This window comes from Lithobates pipiens, unplaced genomic scaffold, assembly GCF_037356315.1.
Source record: "Lithobates pipiens isolate NorthernLeopardFrog02 unplaced genomic scaffold, aLitPip1_a1.2 Scaffold_51, whole genome shotgun sequence".
In the NCBI taxonomy this organism is placed as follows: domain Eukaryota; kingdom Metazoa; phylum Chordata; class Amphibia; order Anura; family Ranidae; genus Lithobates; species Lithobates pipiens.
The window spans coordinates 3692245-3713413 of record NW_027507874.1 but is presented as its reverse complement, the minus strand read 5'-3'; the positions used below and the strand labels follow the sequence as shown (position 1 = coordinate 3713413).

The following is a 21169-nucleotide window of genomic DNA, read 5'->3' as shown; positions in this document are numbered from 1 at the left end:
TTATTGGTGTCAATGGGAGGAATGGTGCACCATTATTGGTGTCAGTGGGAGGAATGGTCCCCCATTATTGGTGTCAGTGGGAGGAATGGTGCACCATTATTGGTGTTAGTGGGAGGAATGGTGCACCATTATTGGTGTCAGTGGGAGGAATGGTGCACCATTATTGGTGTTAGTGGGAGGAATGGTCCCCCATTATTGGTGTCAGTGGGAGGAATGGTGCACCATTATTGGTGTTAGTGGGAGGAATGGTACACCATTATTGGTGTCAGTGGGAGGAATGGTGCACCATTATTGGTGTCAGTGGGAGGAATGGTGCACCATTATTGGTGTTAGTGGGAGGAATGGTCCCCCATTATTGGTGTCAGTGGGAGGAATGGTGCAACATTATTGGTGTTAGTGGGAGGAATGGTGCACCATTATTGGTGTCAATGGGAGGAATGGTGCACCATTATTTGTGTCAGTGGGAGGAATGGTGCCCAATCATTGGTGTCAGTGGGAGGAATGGTGCCCCATCATTGGTGTCAATGAATGGAATGGCGCTCAAAGGGCCAGATAAAGGAATGTGAAGGGCCGCAGTTTGGAGACTACTGCTCTAAATCATAGAGGACTGCCCACTGATGCCACAAGAATAAGAGGATGTGGGATGCCATGTTACCAAACCAAAGACAACTCCAAAAAAGAATACACATAATAAAAAACAATAAAAAAAAACAATGGTGGGTATGCTCCAGGAGGAAGAAGGGCATGTGTGGTCTAAGGGGGAGAAGGGAATGTGGTCCAAGAGGAGGAAAGGGGGCATGTACTCCATAGGGAGAAACTTGGGGTGTGCGCTTTCAGAATAGGAAAGGGGTAGTGTGCTCCAAGAGTGTATAGGGAGGGGGTGTCCCTAGGGGAAGAAGGGGTTGCTCCACAGGGAGCAATGGAAAGATAATGCCAAAGGAAGGAAGGGGGTAGTGCTCCAAGAAAAGAAATGGGGGAGCTCCAATTGGAGGTGTGGGGCTGCTGTTTAGGGTATATAGGGTATACCAAGGGGAGGAATTGGGGGAAACTCCAAAAGGAGGAATAAAGGATGTGCTCTAAGGGGAGACATGGGAGATCTCCAAGGGTAGGAATGGGGAAGGTGTTCCTCAAGTTGTACATACAATATACAGTACATACACAGAGAAAGTTTCTGGTTCTTACCTGAAGATATAACATCACTGTATCAATAACTAAAATGATATAAACAACATAATTTCTGCAAACCAACTTTTGTGCATTTTATTTGATAAAACAAAATTAATAACTATATAAAATATTTTTTACCATCTTAATTTACATGGGCAGTCATGACATCAGACATTCGATTTAGAATCTATCTGGAATAAGACAGGTCTGGTTCCTTCTACACAAACTGCAACCCTCCTGGGAATGGCGTGTCTTACAAACCACAATGTGAAGGAATCCAAACTGGCAAGCATAGACTGTACAACTGAAAGCAGATTAATAAATGTGTGCACTTCTATTAGAGGACCTGTAATGATAGAATATTGAGGATGCTGATGGCTGACCTCTCCTTCTGCTCCTACTTTTGGTCCTATCAATATCTGTTGAGCCTGCCAGTGAACTTTTGAATCCAGAGGATCAGTGTGACATCCAGGAAAACAAAATTTGCAGAATGAGTACTGACAGTCTGTGTTTCTCCAAGAAAAAGATTATTTCAAAGCCAAAACATGTACTTGTTTGCTTTGGACAAAGCAAGGGATGTTTATAACCCGTCACCCCTGTTTATAACCCCTGTCAGGTTTTAAAGAACACCGCACACCCAGCCTAACCAGAATATGTGTATCAATATAGGACAGCTCTGCTCCAGAAACCACGTCTCCCCCCACCGACGTGTTTTCCCCGTGCGTCAGGGGGTGTGGTTTGTGGAGCAGAGCTGTCTAAGGCTGTCCTATATTCCTACACATATTCCGATTGGGCCAAGAGTGTGACGTTCTTCAAACATAATGATCCTGTCAGTTATGGTTCTCCAAATTGAGGGAAATCCCCTCCAAGACAGTTGACACCGAACCAGGTATCTCCATTGAAAGATTGACCCTATGGAGACACAACTGGCAATAAAAATGTGACAGGCTATGAAGGACCTAACCCACATATATCAAACACAAGGCCCGCCAGTCATTGTCATGTGGCCCTCCCACCCAGTTTTGCAGTCAGAAACTCTAGTCTGGCTCTGGCTTTCACCCTCCGCTCTGCTCAACTCTGTACATAGCACAGCCCTAAACTCTGCACTCGGTAGTTAGTGCACCCCTGAATTCTGCACTCTGTACATAGAGTACTCCTGAAATCTACACTCTGTATGTAATGCACTCCTGAACCCTGCATTCTGTACATAATGCACTCCTGAACCCTGCATTCTGTATGTAGCTTAAAGGGGAGGGCCACCCTGAAAAACAAAAAAATGTTAAAAATTACAAAAAATCTAAAAAAAAAAAAATGAAAAAAATTTTTTTTTTTTACTTACCAGAAATGCCTGTTGCTAGGCACTTTCTCCTAATCTTCCTCTTCCTCCTCCGCGGAGATCTTCTGTCTTCTGTCTTCTGGGTAATGAGTCGCGCTGTGTTCTGGGAACTGTGTGTTCCAGAACACAGCGCGTCCCATTCAGAAAGCGCTGCGGGACTCGCGCATGCGCAGTAGCTGCGGGACTCGCGCATGCGCAGTAGGAAACGGGCAGTGAAGCCATAAGGCTCCGCTGCCTGTTTCCCTTACAAGGGATGGCGGCGCCGGGACCCGAGAGCCGAGGGACGGGTCGGCCTCGGGCGGCCGACATCGCGGGCGCCCTGGACAGGTGAGTGTGTTTATTAAGTCAGCAGCTGCAGTGTTTGCAGCTGCTGACTTTTTTTTTTTTTATAACCGGCCCTCCGCTTTAATCCTAAATCCTGCACATTGTAGTGTAATTCTAAACCCTACACTCTGTACATAACGCACTCCTGAACCCTGCATTCTGTACGCAACGTAATTCTGAACCCTGCACTTTGCACGTAGGGTAATCTAAACTCTGCACTCTGTACGTAACGTAATCCTGAACCCTGAACTTTGCACATAGGGTAATCTGAACTCTGCACTCTGTTGGTAGCATAACCCTGAACTCAGCACACTGTACATAACACTCTCCTGAACCCTGCACTCTGTATGTAGTGTTCCCCAGATACAACCGGCCCTTTGGGGGGAACCACAGTGTTGATGCAGCCCGCAATGAAACTGAGTTTGACACCCCTGGTCTAAACCTTCTCCACTCTATCCAAAGAATATTTGAGTTACAGTTTGCCTAGAAAATATCAGATCTGCCCAATTAGCAGTGAACTGATCAGTTCACCTCTAAAGGCTACATTTCATGCATTCAAAAAGTTCAAGCGTTTTCCATCACTCGGTCGTGTTTCCTCTTATGGACGACAAGGCCAGAAAGATCAGTGAAGCACCTTCCGCATACCAAGCAAGAATATGGCTTCTCCCCCGTGTGAATTCGTTGATGAACTGCAACAGAAGACCGGTTGGCAAACTTTTTGTCACAGTAGGAACATGAGAATGGTTTCTCCCCTGTATGAATCCGTTCATGGCGCTCAAGATGAGAGCGGCTTGGGAAACATTTACTGCAATATGGACATGGCAGTTGCTGCTTTTCTTTATGGGTTTTCTGGTGCAAAAGTAGAGAGGACCTTAACTCAAAACATTTGCCACACTCCAGACATGAATTTGGCTTCTCCACTGGTAGAGTTCTGCAGGGACGGGTTAAATCCTCCTGGCTGGCCAATGCCTTGCCTTCTAAGCAAGGATATGGCTCCTCTTGGGCTTGAACCTTCATCTGACCAACAAAATCTGGACCACTATCAACACCTTTCTCACAATCTGAACTTGAAGCCTGTATCTTTGCTGAGTGAATCACCTGATGCCTTACAAAATGGGAATTGGAAGAAAAACATCTCCCGCACTCAGAGCACTGAAACGGCCGCTCTCGAGTGTGGACCTTTTCATGGGCACACAGTCCGGCGATTCTCATGAAACTTTTGCCACACTTGGAACAAGAGAAAGGTTTTTCACCCGTGTGAACGCGCCTGTGGGTTTCAAGAGCCGAATTACAAGCGAAAGATTTGCCACAATGAGTGCACGTGAACGGATTTCCTGCTTCGGCTGCCCTTTGGTATATCTTTGACCACCCTGTATTGTCTTGGGACTTTGTCTCTGGAAGACTTGGCAAACTTTTGGAACCTCCAGGACATTTTTGGCCAGAGTCAGAGACCTGTCTTAGAGGGCTTGTCATACATTCTTTTGGAATCGCTGGAATCGCATCGCTGTAGTCATCATCTTCTTCCAAATTTGACTCCTTTTTTATATAAGTAACCGTACCATCTGCATTGATAATAGACATGGTTTCCATATGGTTTCCATATGAGTATGAAGGGCTAATTTCCATCAAATTTAGATCCTCCTCAATTTTAACAGCTATAGTCTCAAAATGTTCATCATCAGAGGAAGATGGCTCCTTTTTGATGACCAGCATGGTATCTGGACTTAGATATTGGTCTGGATCATCTTCCATAGCCCGTTCTGGAGATCCCAGTCTTGTCTTGGAACTGTCTCTGCTTGTACAATCTGCAGCCTGATCACTGTCACTGCTATCTCCACTTCTATGATCTACTGCTGAGAATTCTACATCACGACTCTCCACTGTAACAGAAAAAAAAAAAAAAATATATATATATATATATATATATATATATATATATATATACTGTATGTATATGGGTATATATAAAAATTACAGAAAAATGTAAAGCCACAGAACTTTAAAGGGGCTTGTAACCACTGGATCACCTATATGCTATGCACAGACTGTAAAAGACCAGACTTTATATTTATATTTCCAGCATGTTGAAACGCCGCCTCTTCGCTGCGTGTTTTACACAATTTCAAATGTGTAGAAGACCAGTTCCCAAGCCACACATTGTGGTTCTTTCTGTTGACAGGTACTCACATGTAGTGCAAAGATGATAGGAAATAGAAACTACCAATAAAAAAAAAAGATATACAAGCTCTAGAGCCGATCTGACAGCATGGGAACTTGGCTGGTGAAGTCACACGCCGGAAGGCGTGAAGGGGGCATGGCTGTGTATCAGGGGCTTGATATTCATAGCCACGCCCCTTCACACCTCCCAGTGTGTGACATCATCGGCCAAGTTCACATGTTGTGAGATCTGCTCCAAAGCTTGTATATCCAAACTTTTTTGTGGTTATTGGCAAGACTGAGAGTATGGCTGGAGTTGAGCTTAACCACTTGACCTCTGGAAGGTCCCCCCCCCCCCCCCCACATGACCAGGGCATTTTTTTCAATTCAGCACTGCGCTACTTTAACTGGTAATTGCACGGTTGTGTGCAAGGTCATGCAACACTGCACACAAATTAAATGTATGTAATTTTTTCACACAAATAGAGCTTTCTTTTGGTGCCATTTGATCACCATTGGGTTTTTTATTTTTTAAACTGGTATATATACTGTATAGCTATTAATGCTATACTGTAATAGCAGTGATCAGCGAATTATAGTTGGACAGTGATAGTGTGGTGGCCAATCTGGCGTTAACAGACACTATCTGAGAGGGTCAATAACTGACACTGACATTGCTAGTGACACTAATACAGTGATCAGTCATAATACTATACACTGTCACTGTACTAATGGCACTGGCTGAGAAGGGGTTAGCATCTAGGGGCAGTCAAGGATTAAAGAGATGCTCCAGTCTGTAAAAGAATAAAAATTAAAAGTCAGCAGCTATAAATACTGTAGCTGTTGACTTTTAATATAAGCACCCCAAGCTGATTCGTCAATCGGCTTTGGGTGTAGGCACCGGCATTGTAAGTAAGGGAAACTGGCAGTGAAGCCTTCAGGCTTTCAAGCCGGTTTTCTACTTACATAGTTACATAGTAGGTGAGGTCAAAAAAGACACAAGTCCAACCTATGTGTGTGATTATATGTCAGTATTACCTCCTGTGGAAGGGAATTCCACATCCTTGCCGCTCTTACAGTAAAGAACCCTCTACGTAGTTTAAGGTTAAACCTCTTTTCTTCTAATTTTAATGAGCGGCCACGAGTCTTGCCCCCCCCCCCCCCACCCAAAAAAAAAAGTGCCAAATGTGGTAGTGGTTGGGGGAGCATGTAAACAAGCAGAGCTCCCCCTTTTGGGTAGAGCTCTGCTTTAACTGTGTGTCTAGCAATATGTAATGTCTGATCTGGCAGTTTTTTCTCCCTGTTTTTCAGGGAGAAGAAACAGCCAGATCACTGTTTGTAAACACAGAACTCTGTGTGTGATTTCACACGGCCGGTCATCAGGTTTCCGCCAAAATCATTGGCTGAAATCTGCTGCCAAACTCGTGCTGTGTCCAATCACAGCACTGGTCCGAACGCCGAGGACAGGAGGTGGCATACAGCTACAGGGAGGGCGGTAAGTAGGTAAATGCAAAATTCCTTTCTCAAAAGACAACAATAAAGAAAAAATCTTTCCTTTTATTGTTGTCCTGGGAGGATGGAACATGTATCGTTATCAGATTATTCCTGTTCTGGTGATAAAAATAAATAATTTATAAGTAATAACTGCTAATTAGATGCGATGCAGGGGTAAGCTATTTGCAATCCATTTTTTCCAGCGCGTGTCGGAAACCATGGATTCTTGTTTATACTACTTAGGGTCCTTTCACACGGGGCGGATCAGTTCTGATCCGCCCCGTGGATGTCCGTTTGCTCAGCGGGGATCACTCCGCCGATCCCCGCTGAGCAGGGAGATGACAGCTCCGTCTCTGCACACTGCGCAGGGACGGACCTGTCACAGCGCCGCTCTCCCCTATGGGAGATCGGATGACGACGGACCGCAGTGCCCGTCGTCACCCGATCCGATGACGGATGGAAAAATAGCTTTTTCCTCCGTTACACTTTTTCGGATCGGAGCGGGTCGGATGTCAGCGGACATGTCACCGCTGACATCCAACGCTCCATAGACCTCTATGGAGCACCCGTTCAGGTCCGCCTGAAAAACTGACAGGCGGGCCTGAACGGGACGTCAGTGTGAAAGAGGCCTAAGGGAATGGCTTGCTAAAATAATCGAGAAGTTCATAAAACAACCTGCAAATGTTTTCCTGCCCCTGCAGACCCATACTGAACTTGGTAAGGGGCAATGAAGTTTGGACACGACTCTGAACCCCTCAGTCTGGGATTTACTAAAGTTCCATGCAAAAAATGTCTCACCATCTTTCCCCTTTGATTGTTTGATGCCCTTATCTTTCCTTTGACATCGTGATCTGCGGCGGTAGAGGTTCTGGCCTTCATCACACATGTCACTGTCAGAGTTCATAAGATCTGGCGATTTGTAGGATGGAAGGTCGTCAGGATATGTGTGATGATCTAAGTCAAAATTGTGGTTGGTAGGACTTTCCATCAATTCAATCTCTGGCTCCTCCATCACCATCACATTGGTCTCCTCCTCATCCAATGCCTCCTCCTTTATAAATATGGAGGCATGATCACCATCATCAGGGAAAACATCTGACCTACGTCCATCCACACTACGTGCTTTGTATCGCTCCACATCATCATCACCCGAAAAATGGTCTCCTTCTGAGGCATCTGCTTCATGGTCATCCCCTTCTCCTGTAACATAAACATAATGGGTAAATACCAAAAGGTAGGACACCTGTGAAACTTTTTTTTTTACTAGCTTTTGGATAGAGAAAGTTTTTAATCCTATCTTTATCCCTATCGAGGGGTATTCTCATCACTTTCTCTCCTGCAGTCACAACTCTTCTCAAAGTGAAGGAAATAGCTAAATTGACAGCTGTCTCTGGTGCAGCTGCCAATTTCCCTTTCTGTCATGTCCCAGTATCAAATTATTGTGGGAGGAAATCTGAGGAATCCCATGAAAGCACAGGGGGAACATGCAAACTCCATACAGATAGTGTCCTGATTGGGATTGGAACCCGAAGACCCCAGTACAGCAAGCTAGAAGTAAAAACCACTAAACCACCATACTGCCATGATGACATGAGTCTTTGTGGTAAAAAAAAAATCAGAATGTATACTATCAGTCACCCAAATGTGATGTTTTAGGTGGGCACTATCACTGAACCTGATTTCTTAGCCCCAACCACTTGGCCATGACAAGGTCAATTCCCACCGATGCTGTCAGCATGGAGTTTGTATATCCTGCCTGGGTTTCTGTGAGTTTCTTCTGTTAACTCTCCCAAATAGCTCATTTCACCCAAGCTGGCCCAGGGCATGACTAGAGTAGTAATACTACACAGGCGTTACTCGACTTTGGTGCTGTTTGGGTATCCCAGGGGTGCCATGAACATAGGACACAGTTTGCCCTGGATCAGCATAATATTCTGCCATAGTGTGGGCCAATCATCAGCAAAAAAACAAAACAAAAAACAATGAAGCTCTAGAGCCAGCCACCTACACCATAGTAAATCAGGACACCGATCCAGGGCAGATGCCATTCAAGGCCACCTCCAGAAATCAGGTGAGTATGGCATGCACCTCTGTCTAGACCTGCTCCTCTTCCTGCCCTGCCATCCTGCTGAACTAAGGTAGGTCTCTGATGGGAAGGGAGACTCTGTTATGGGAGTACTCTGACATGCTGGGGGGGAGATACTCTCCCCCCCCCAGCCCATTATTAAGTACTTACCTTAGAACAAAGCTGACATCTTTCCAGAGCTTCTTCTGGGTTTGTGGGCTCCAGCGCTGTGATTGGCTGGAGCCACGATGACGTCACTCCCGCGCATGCGCGTGGGAGCTGCCGTGCACAGGCTCAGAAGGACCGGCACACGTGGGTCGTTCCTTCAGAAAGAATGCGCCAGTGATGTCACTCGCTGCATGCACTGGAAATAACTCCTAAACCGTACAGGTTTAGTTGATATTTTTAATACCTATAGGTAAGCCTTATTATAGGCTTAGCAATAAATAAAAGTTTGCAAGGGAAGTTTACTTCCTCTTTAACTGCTACGTGTATGTCCTCCCTTCATAACTCTTCTGCACCACAATTGTACAAAATCTGGTGTGTGTGCAGATGCATTGAGGATGTCTTCCAGGTATCTGGGACCTGGCAGAGACTGGCGGCCTATCTACTCAAGTGGATGATGGAGTCTGCTCATATGCACAAACGCCACCAGCTCCTGGTGGATTTCCATTACATCGCCTGGTGGCATTTGTGCACACGTGCAGAAGATGTGCCACAAAGTTACGGCTTAGTAACCACACTGTCTCCTGGGATAACTGTGATGTAGCAATCCCATAAGGCAGCAACATCCACCGGCCTCACTCACTAAATTGCAGATCACTTCCTCATACAATGTTAGTAGGTTGGTCTGACAAGAAAGGTCCTTCATAAATCCATGCTGGTGGATACTTATGATTATCATTTTCGTAGGCAAATCCTGGAATATAGTCCATTATCATTCCTTACCATACCTTGCATACTATCGATGTATGGCTGACTAGCATACATCTCAATTCTTGCTCGGTACCAGTACCACATGTTCTTTGGCCGATTGGTTTGTACCATTCATGTTGATAGAACCTACTTAAAGAGGAAGTAAACCCTGATGAGTTTACTTCCTCTTTCATTCCCTGCAAAGGCAAAGCATAATGGACTACTATGCATCGCATAGTAGCCCATTATGTGTCACTTACCTGACACAGGAGCCAGCGAAGTCGCCGCTGTCCCCTGTAGTCCGCCGCATCCATCTTGTTGGTGGGGTCTCGCAGCTCCTCCGCTGTCATTCGGCGAAGCCGCGAGGACGTCACTCCCGCGCATGCCCACGGGAGCCGACACGCGCTGCAGCTCCGTCGCTGAGAATGCCGCGCTCAGTGCGCCTGCGCGCCGCTGTCTACGGCGCATGCGCCGTAGACAGCGGTGCCTGTTTTCGGGGAAAAATATCTCCTAAACCATATAGGTTTAGGAGATATTGCTTGGACCTACAGGTAAGCCTTAATCTAGGCTTACCTGTAGGTCAAAGTGGTTTGTAAGGGTTTACAACCACTTTAATAAAAAGGAACAATGGCCTAGCTATATAGTGTACATCAGACCATAAGAATGGTATGAAGGTCTACACTGAATACCAGACCCATGAAGCTGAATTAGTCTTAGAAAGGCTAATTTCAGAACAGGTCATCCCTCATCCCAAAAGACAGACCCTAAGAAAGGTATGAAGGTCCACACTGACCACCAGACTCATGAAGCTAAAGTAATCTTAGAAAGGCTAATGTGGCATTTGTGTGAATGTGCAGAAATCCACTGCGTGTGTGAAGATGTGCCGTAAAGTTGTGGCTTAGGAACCACACTGCCCCCATGTCCACTGGCCTCCCCCTCTCTAAATTGCTGCTCACTTCTTTATACAGTGTTAGTAGGTTGGTCTGACAAGGAAGGTCATTCATAAATCCATGTTGGTTAATAGGTATGATATAATTTTCGTAGACAGATTCTTGAATATAGTCCCTTAGCATGCCTTCCCATACCTTAACATACTATCGATGTAAGGCTGGCTGGTCTGAAGTTCCCGGCATACATCTCAATCCTTATTTGGTACCTGTACTACGTGAACTTTGGCTAGTTGGTTAGTATCATGCCAGTCAATAGAATCTACTTAATAAAAATGAACAATGGCCTAGCTATATAGTGTATATCAGACCATAAGAATGGTATGAAGGTCTACACTGACCACCAAACCTATGAACCCCTGAATTAATCTTATGCCGCGTACACACGACCGGACTTTTCAACATCAAAAGTCCGACGGAATGATTCCGGCAGACCATTCGATCGTGTGTGGGCTGCAGCGGACTTTTGATTTGCAAAAGTCTGACAGACTTCAGAAATGGAACATGTTTCAAATTTTTCCGCCAGAACTCCGCCGGACCCAGTTCCTACCGAGAAATCCGCTCGTGTGTATGCTAGTCCGACGGACAAAAAGCGGCGCGAGGGCAGCTATTGGCTACTGGCTATGAACTTCCTTATTCTAGTCCAGTCGTACGTCATCACGTTCGAATCCGTCGGACTTTGGTGTGATTGTGTGTGGCCAAGTCCGTTCATTCGGAAAGTCCGTCAGAACTCCATCAGAACTCCGTCGAAAGTCTGTCGGACCTAGTCCCTCGAAAAGTCCGGTCGTGTGTACGCGGCATTAGAAAGCCTAAATTCAGGAAAGGACTCTAGGCAAGATGCTATGGCTAATTTATGTACAGACCTCATCCCAAAAGACATCAGAGTGTAAGAAAGGTATGAAGGGCCACACTGATCACTATACCCATGAAGCGGAATTAATCTTAGAAAAGCTAATGAGGACTCTGGGAAGGGTTCTATGGTTATTTTATTTATAGCCGTTTTTTTACACAAACAAGTAAAACATGTGGTGAGCACATTTTAATGGTTTTGCTCCAGCCCTAATGTGAAGGTCAAAACCTAAGAAACAGCTAGGAGAGGCCATCTTACCCCAAAGTGACAATAAACAAACAACAGTTCATCAAACTTTCTTTTACCAAAAGACTTGAGGGATTTGTGATTGTCGATCATGGCGTCCTTGTAGAGATCCTTGTGTCCTTCTATATACTCCCACTCCTCCATGGAGAAATAGACAGTGACATCCTGACACCTTATAGGAACCTGACACACACAATGATACAGTCACCATCCAGACACATCCCTTGTCTGTTACTGGATAATGTCCCAGAATTCCCGGCACCGCTCACCTCTCCTGTCAGCATCTCAGTGATCTTATTGGTGACTTCTAGGATCTTCTTATCATGATTTCTGCTCAATCTTCTGGAAACATGGGGGCTTAAATTGGGTGTCAGTCGCTCACCAGATTTCTTTAAAATGGTAAAATCCTAATTCAGAGGGAAAAAAAATAGTTACATGGCCGTGCTGGACCACCTTACAGAAAAATGTCAGGTCTGTGTTTTATTAAACGGTTCCCGACTAGCGCACACCGATGTACATCGGCAAAATGGGACGGGCAGGCATATTGGCGTACAGGTACGTCCAATCTCTAATGCCGCCCTGCCATCGCGAATGCGCCGGCGGCAGCGCGGTCGCATGCTGGTCGGGACCCCCGTGAGTCTGGTCGCGGGTCCCGCGGACTCGATCGGGCATACCCGCGATCATCTCACAGGGCGGCTGAACGGAGAGATGCTGTTGTAAACAGTATCTCCCCGTTCTGCCTAGCAACTAGTGATGCTGATCTCTGCTCCATGTGATTGGAGCAGAGATCAGTGTTCACTAAATGAAAGCCCAGCCCCCCACAGTTAGTAACACACCCCTAGAAACACTTAACCCCATACACTGCCACCCACTGGTTAACCCCTTCACTGCCAGTGTCGTTTACACAGGAATCACTGCATTTATATAGCAGTGATTGCTGTATAAATGACAATGGTCCCAAAAATGTGTCAAAAATGTCCGATGTGTCCACCATAATGTCGCAGTCACAATAAAAAAAATCGCTGATCGCCGTCATTACTAGTAAAAAAAAATTATTAATAAAAATGCCACAAAACTATCCCCTTTGTAAACGCTATAACTTTTGCGCAAACCAATCAATAATCGATTATTGCGATTTTTTACCAAAAATATGTAGAAGAATACGTATCGGCCTAAACTGAGGGAGAAAAAGTTTTTTTTTGATATTTTTGGGGGATATTATAACAAAAAATAAAAAATGCGTTTTTTTCAAAATTGTTGCTCAATTTTTGTTTATAGCGCAAAAAATAAAACCGAAGGGGTGATCAAATACCACCAAAAGAAAGCTCTATTTGTGGTAAAAAAAGGACGTCAATTTTGTTTGGGAGCCACGTCGCACGACCGCGCAATTGTCAGTTAAAGCGACGCAGTGCCGAATCGCAAAAAGAGGTCTGGTCTTGGGCCAGCAAAATGGTCCGGGGCTGAAGTGGTTAATAGCGATAAAAATGATGTCATGTGACCTCCCAGAATCCTCCTCACTTCTCTGGTCAGATCTGTGGTTTATTAACCACTTCAGCCTCGGAAGGATTTACCCCCTTTCCTGACCAGGCCATTTTTTGAGATACGGCACTGCGTTGATTTAACTGCCAATCGCATGGTCGTGTGACACTGTACCCAAGCAAAATTTATGTCCTTTTTTTTTTTTCACAAATAGAGCTTTCTTTTGGTGGTATTTTATCACCTCTGCGGTTTTTATTTTTTGCGCTATATAAAAAAAAAGCTGGCAATTTTGAAAAAATATATATATATTATTTTTTGCCATAATACATACCCCCCCCCCCCGCCCCCCCAAAAAAATGTACAAAAACAAATGTATTCATCAGTTTAGGCCAATATGTATTCTGCAACATATTTTTGGTAAACAAAATCCCAATAAGCGTATATTGATTGGTTTGCGCAAACATTATTGTAGCTACAAAATAGCGGATAGATTTAGGGACTTTTCATTTTTTGTATTGTTTTTACTGGTAATGGCGGTGATCTATGATTTTTAGCGGGATGGCGACATTGATGGACAATTCTCACCCTAAATTACCCTTTTTGGTGACCAGTGACACAAATACATTGATCAGCGCTATAAAAAGGCACTGATCGATGTATAAATACACTGGCAGGGAAGCCTAACAATAGGGGGCGATCAAGGGGTTAAGTGTTCCCTAGGGAGGTGCTTTCTTACTGTGGGGGGAGTGGACTAACAGGTAGCAGAGAGAGATCACTGTTCTGGATCACTAGGAACAGCAGATCTCTCTCTACTCAGATGTCAGAACAGGTACTTTGGTTCGCGCAGGCGAGCCACCTGCCCACAGTATATCTGCGGTGGGCGGTCGGCAAATATTTAATAGCGATAAGAGTAATGTCATGTGACCTCCCAGAATCCTCCTCACCTCTCCAGTCAGGTCTGTGTTTTATTAATAGAGATAAGAGTGATGTCATGTGACCTCCCAGAATCCTCCTCACCTCTCCAGTCAGGTCTGTGTTTTATTAATAGAGATAAGAGTGATGTCATGTGACCTCCCAGAATCCTCCTCACCTCTCCAGTCAGGTCTGTGTTTTATTAATAGAGATAAGAGTGATGTCATGTGACCTCCCAGAATCCTCCTCACCTCTCCGGTCAGCAGGTAGATGATCTCCAGGGTGAGGTTTAATATAATCTCAGTCATGTGACTCCTGTCCGTCTCCAATCTTCTGGGATGATGCTGACATTTTGGTACTGGATGATGGAGTTTGTTATGTTGACCATGAAAGCCCTGTGTTTAGTGATAAGATCTTAAATTATTATATCAAAATAAAGTGCAATTGAAGAAACTGAAAAATAAAGTCTACTAATAAGGGGCCCCACTGGGTATAGCAAGTATAATAAAAATGATAACCAAAGTGCTCTGCTGAATTACCTGAACACTGGTCTCCTCATGACCATCTATGAAGCTACAGTCAAAACCAGCTCTAAGCACACTTCAAACTGTACAGTTTATATCAAGAGCCATTCTCTGAGGAAATTTGTTGGGTATTCTAAGGCACATGTGTCAAACACAAGGGCCACGGGCCAATCCTGGTCCGCCAGGCCATTTCATGTGGTCCTCACACCTCTCCTCCAGCGGTGGCAAAAAACCCTTGTCTCCACCCCCACCTTGTCAAAGCAGTCAGCTGCAGAGAGGAGGATAAAACTCCTCCTCCAGATCCTGGGCTTCCCTGTGCAGCTGCAGTGAGGCTCGTCTCTTCACAAGCCCCACCCCCCACCCGTCCAGCTCAGAAGTCAACAGCACAGAGGACAGAAATCCTCCTCTGGATCCTGTGCTTCCTCGTGAAGCCACAGAGAGGCTTGTCTCTTCCCCCTCCTCCCCATCTCAGCAGTCAGCATCAGAAAGGACAGAACTCCTCCCCTAGATACTGTTCTTGTCTGTGCAGCTGCGATGAAGCTCTTCTCTGCCCCCCACCCCCCCAACCCTGCCTCAGCAGTTGCCAGCAGAGAGTAGACAATAGGATTCCTCCAGATGTTGTGCTTCTGCATGCAGCCGTGAAGAAGCTCACCTCTGCACCCCCGTGCCTCCACAAGCAGAGCACAGAACTCTTCCCCCAGATCCAATGCTTCACTGTGCAGCCACAGTGAGGCTCATCTCTTTGCCCCCATCTCAGCAGCTGGCAGCAGAGAGGACAAAACTCCTCCCACAAAAAATCTTGCACCTTTCTCTACAGCACCCCCTCACCCTTTCCTCCCCTGATCTCACCATTTAGCAGACTCCAGCCCTCCTATAGTCCTCCTCCAGACCCTGCTCTTTTTGCTTCTCAGTGATGCCCCCAGCTTCTTCCTGACAGCATCACAAGTTAAGGAGGGTGCACTGTGATGTAAGGAAGCGTGGGGGGCTCTTGACATCTGATGTAAGGGACAGGGAGGGATGGTCTGGACATCTGCTTATAGTTATTATGAGAATAATACAATTCTATGCCAGGTGAAAAGAAGGGTTACGCATCGCTGGTATCATAAAGAGTAAATACAGTTATATAGTCTTAGCCCTTGTACACACGGTCGGAGATTCCGACAACCAAATCCGACGGATTTTGTCCGAAACTGTTGCATACACACGGTCGGACAAAGTTGTCGGAAAATCCAACGTGATGACGTTATTTCGTTAGGACGGGACTACGTTCACGCTAGTAGCCAATAGCTTTGGTGTAGGAATTTGATCTGAGCATGCGTGGCACTTTGTCCGATCGGAATTCTCTACACATGATCGGACTATGTCCGATCGGAGCATTTTGTCGGAAAATTTTACCAACAAGTTGGAAAACTTGGCCCGTCGGAGAAACAGTCCGATGTAGACCACACACAGTTGGAATATTCGACAAAACGGTCCGATCGGACACATTCCGTCGGAATCTCCGACCATGTGTACAAGGGCTTACAGATACAACCAACCCTTGAGGGCAACCATAATGATGCGGCTCGTAATGGAATTGAGATTGACACTAAGGCTTGGAGTCCATGTAGATAGCCCTTAGTTTGGAACTACTCTTCTTGGACCAAGAAGAGCCTATTAGCCAACTAGTGCTGAGGATTCCTCCAGGTCAGAGATGTTGACCAAAACCTAAAAGAAAAGCAAGAAGCTTTGTCAATTTACCTGCCCACTTGACTCCACATGACTATCTATGAAACCATCTCTGTCCTCGTCATGCCCCGACCTGTACGATTTATATCCTGAATCAAACTTTGATGAAAGCGGTTGGTCATTCAATGGACCCAAGTCCATGCAGATAATCTTCAGTTTGGAGCTGCCCTTCCCAGAGCAAGAAGGAGCGGCGGTGGGGGTCGGAGTATGGTAGACATGGTCATGTTGAATCTTCCATGGTTCTCCACCTTCATTGAACTCAAACTCTGGCCACTGAACCCCTTTGTCCTCCATGTTCTCATGACAGTCTGTAGATGTGCTAGCGTGCACCACGCTCACCATATTGTGCTGGACCGCCGTCTCTGTCGGAAAGTTCGACCAGTCTGTTTTCTCATTGTCAGCAGTGAACACCGTTGGCATGGCATCGTGTCGGAGAGACCTCCTTTTCTCTTTCGTCGAGACGTAACACTCCGGAGCAAAGTGACTGGAGCAGATGCGAAATGAGCTGTTGTTGCCTCCGTGCAGTATGAGCTGCGCCACGGCGTCCAAATCTTCCACGTCTTGCCGGATACGATGTCTACCAATGGAACGCAGCCATTGTTTTATCCGGTGGAGCTTCCTAGGGAAAGTGTGCATGACTACACCATCCAGCATTTTGTTCTTGCCCGTTTGGTTGTGGCAGTTGTTAACGCTGCAGTACGGCATCTTGTCCTAATGAAGGAAGGTGCAGAATATTTAAAGGAGAGCTTCACTTTTACCATAAGAGTCTAGACCAGTGATGGTGAACCTTGGCACCCCAGATGTTTTGGAACACTACAACTACATACATAACTTCCATTCCTGACCATTGAGTTTACTGAAAAGTTGAGATTCGTTAAACTGCTTGTTGGTCTAGGGCAGTGATGGCGAACCTTGGCACCACAGATGTTTTGGAACTACATTTCCCATGATGCTCGACTACTCTGCAGAGTGCATGAGCATCATGGGAAATGTAGTTCCAAAACATCTGGGGTGCCAAGGTTCGCCATCACTGCCCTAGACCAACAAGCAGTTCAACGAATCTTAACTTGGCAGTAAACTCAATGGTCAGGAATGGAAGTTATTCCTGCAAGAGAAGCTTCCCAAAAGTGGAAGCAGTGGATCTACTAACATCCAGCTGGGTCAGCAGGTTAGCCTATATAACCACCAAACTCAATGACCTCCAAGCTCTTCATCAATATCAGTAGTCATACAGCTGTGGTAAGGGCAATAATGTTCTGGTGTCCTCAAAGTACAGTCTTTGGCACAAGAATCTCCTATTCTTCCTGAGATCTCAGACCTTACACAGCGGAACCAGGTGTATCCAAATTCAGCCACTTTAGATCTAGCAACTGGGAGACCAAGTTAGGCTCATCTAGGGGGTCTCACCTTCAGTATTTGAAACCTTGTGAAGCCGGGGGGACCTGCGGCAAACTCCAGGTATACCATCACTGGTCTAGACGTTTGCATAACTCCTCCCAACTGTCCCATGCTACCTTCGCCGTTGTAAATCTTTGTTCCCATAATACACTGCTTCAGTAACAGTCAATGGTACGCACACTCTGCCATAGTGAGAAGCTACAAAATAGAAAAGAAGTAACCACAACCATGGGAAAACACTACTGGGAAAATCTAAGGCTAATCTGAAAATCAAAGACAGAATCCCAAATGACAACTGGTGGAATTTACCACAACGGGAGCAGAAAGAATCTGACGCAGCTGAGCATGGCAACCAATCAGCTTCTATCTTTAGCTTGTTCAGTTAAAGCGTAGTTCCGCCGAAAAAATAAAATTGAAAGTCAGCAGCTACAAATACAGTAGCTGCTGACTTCTAATAATAGGACACTTACCTGTTCAAGGCGCCCGCGATGTCCTCACCCGAAGCCGACCCGTCCCTCGGCAATCAGGTGCAGGCACCGGCATCTTCAGTAAGGCCCCTTTCACACTGGGGTGTTTTTCAGGTGCTACAGCACTAAAAATAGCGCCTGAAAAAACGGCCCCTTTCACTCCAGTGTGAAAGCCGCAGGGCTTTCACACTGGAGCGGTGCGCTGGCAGGACGGTGAAAAAAGTCCTGCTAGCCACATCTTTGGAGCGGTGAAGGAGCGTTGTATTTACCGCTCTTAAACCGCTCCTACCCATTGAAATCAATGGGGCAGCGCGGCTATACCGGCGCTTTGTGGGCACTTTTAACCCTTTTTCAGCCGCTAGCGGGGGTTAAAATCCGCTAGCGGCCGCTAAAACGACGGTAAAGCGCCGACACCCACACTGTCCCAGTGTGAAAGGGTCCTAAGGGAATCAGGAAGTATAGCCTTGAAGCTTCACAGCCTGGTTCCCTACTGAGTGAGTGCGTGAGTCAAGCTGCATGATCTCACTGGTCCCTGCTGTCTTCTGGGACCTCTGTGTCTCCCAGAAGACAGCGGGAGGAACAGAGGAGAGGCCGGACATGGCCTAGATCGCCGTGGAATCTTTGGCGATCTATTGCTGGAAGTGGGAGCAACTACCTGGATTATACAGGTATCTGGAGGAACCCGAAAAGCGTAAGTTCCCTTTTTGGGTGGAACTCCGCTTTAAGCCTTGAAAATGAAAGCTGGATGATGATTGGTTACCATAAACAGCTGCTCCAGATTATGGCTAATCCAGTTTTGATCAATTCCCACTCGAAACGGTCAGCTAACACACCAGGCTAAGGATACTTATTTTTTAAATGACAGTTATTTTCCATCCAATAAAAAATGAACTAAGGGTCCTTTCACACATGCGGACCATTCTTGTTCGTCTGTCAGTTTTCCAGGTGGACCTGAACGGACGCTCCATGTACCTCTATGGAGCGATGGATGTCAGTGGTGACATGTCCACTGACCCCTGATCCACTCCACTAAATCCAGACGGATGGAAACCCTATTCTCCATCCATCTGGCGGATCGGATGAAAACAGACAGGCGGATCCGTTTTCTTCTGATCCCCCATAGAGGAGAGCGGAGCTCTGACAGGTCCATCCCTGCACAGTGAGCACAGACACACTTGTCATCCGCCGGCTCAGCGGGGATCAGCGGATCGATTCCTGCTGAGCAAATGGAGTCCGTTAAAATGGACATTACTGTGTAAAAGAGCCCTATGTCCAATTATACAGCCCACTTCCTGTTTGTCTGGTCATTAGACTAGGCTTATGACATCATGCACAGCTCTCTTTCTCACTTTCATAAGAGTTTGCCAGGATGGGAGGGGGTGAGTCATAAGAGGGCCAATGAGAACTGCAGATCTGGAGGTGTGTGTCTGTGTAAATCCAGGAAGAGAACAGACAGCAGCTTCAGCTGCCCACAGTTAATATGGCTGCAGCCAGATTCAGTGGAGGGAGATTTCTGCAGCATATTTGGCAAGTACAGAATCACAGTATATATAAAATAATATGCAAAGTGGTCGGAGGGAAGCTTCAGAATGGCAAAGATGTTTTTTATTAAAAATTATGGTCCATAGGCTTTTTAAGCTGTATTTTTTTACACTTTTCTCCCACTATGGCAGTGCGGTACATCACTAAGCCGGAGTCAGAACTGACCACAGAGTAGGATCACAATCTGTGTAAGCTTTTTGCAGAATCTAGGAGGTCCACGGGGGCAAGGAAGGTAAGTGGCGGCAGAGGATGGTACCATCTACACAGTCAAACTGGGAGTTAAAAGATTTTTTTTTTTTATATTTAATACTGGGTCACTGTAAGGCTGAACTCCAGCAATAAAAATTACCTTGCTGCAATACTCACCTGTCAATCGATGATTTCTTTTTGCCACTAGATGTCCTCGATCTGATGAGCAGCATAATACAACCCACTTCCTCTGAGCCCAGGTTGTCCTGGACCCCTCCCCCAGCCTGTGATTGGACAGTGAACAAAGAAGCAGCACAGTGATTGGCTCATCTCTTTGCTCTCTCTTCTTATCAGCATGCTTGTTGGCAGCACATAAACTGGTTGGCTCCTTGTGCTGCTTCTTCCCCTCACACTCCAGCCCTGCTGTACAGGGACTGATACCAAGTCAGTCAGGTACGCTGATCACATTTAATTAGCTAGATTTTGTCTTTTATATCTGTGGGGTCACTGGAGCTGATGAACACTGGAGCTGATGATGAACACTGGAGCTGATGTCCTCAGCAACCAGATCCCCTGATTTAATAACACCAACATCACCGCCATTGGCAACAGCTCTGCCTCTGTCCCAGGCAATCTGCAGCCTATTCTAAACTTTCCACCCTGAGAACTGTGTCACCCACAGCAACCAATCAGCTTCTCCCATTCATGTTCCAGCAGGCATCTAAATAACAAAAGGAAGACTCTGATTGGCTCCCCTGGCAGCACAGACAGTTCTCCTTTCAGGCACTGAGTTGCACAAAGCTCATGATCTTAATTACAGCTGGCTGTGACCCTCCACAGAGCCCATCGGGGTCATGTCCACCTCTCATAATGACAGAAAAAAAAAAGAGGGGAGCCTACCTGTTACCCCAGGAACCAGCACTGAGCAAACCCCGCCCACTCAGCTCTGTCCTGCAGCCTCTCTCTGACCGGAAGTGATCCTTCGGAAACGCCTTCCAAGCCCAGGCTGAGCTTCGCTGGGTGTAGTGGGCGTGGCCTCCCGGATTTTTTTTTTGTTTGCGCTTCAAGCCTCGCTACGGATTCGAAGGCTCAGGGCTGTGATTGGTCAGTGGTTGACAGATGCACAGGGGAGGCGTTGTGTTCTGCGTTGAATGTAATAGACTGATTCAAATTAAAGCCCCCCCCCCCCCCCCCCCAGTAGTAATGATCGTATGACAGTGAGTTTATATTCTACATCAATTTAATTTTTATATAAATGATAAATTCATTTTAATACTAAACAATAAAATACAATGAATGGCAAAGCAATCATTACTGTGATCAGTCATCAGTAGTAATAATGATTTAGGTAATCAGAGTGGATTTATCATTCTTTCATTTTATAATGATATTTAATTAGCTATAAAAAATGAAATGATTAATCATATAT

General features: G+C 45.9%; 2 protein-coding genes across 2 annotated transcripts in view; one reads left to right on the top strand and one right to left on the bottom strand.

Moving 5' to 3' along the window:
* LOC143957207 (uncharacterized) overlaps positions 1 to 21169 on the top strand; it is a 441673-nt gene that overhangs the window by 312548 nt on the left and 107956 nt on the right. The window lies entirely within an intron of this gene.
* Positions 1247 to 20763, bottom strand: LOC143957103 (uncharacterized). Its single transcript, XM_077467247.1, has 7 exons — positions 20641 to 20763; positions 16157 to 16855; positions 14144 to 14287; positions 11771 to 11908; positions 11561 to 11684; positions 7277 to 7678; positions 1247 to 4707 (listed from the first exon to the last, which is right to left on the bottom strand). The coding sequence occupies exons 2-7, from the start codon at positions 16847 to 16849 to the stop codon at positions 3392 to 3394; spliced, it is 2817 nt and encodes a 938-aa protein (XP_077323373.1). The 5' UTR covers positions 16850 to 16855; positions 20641 to 20763; the 3' UTR covers positions 1247 to 3391.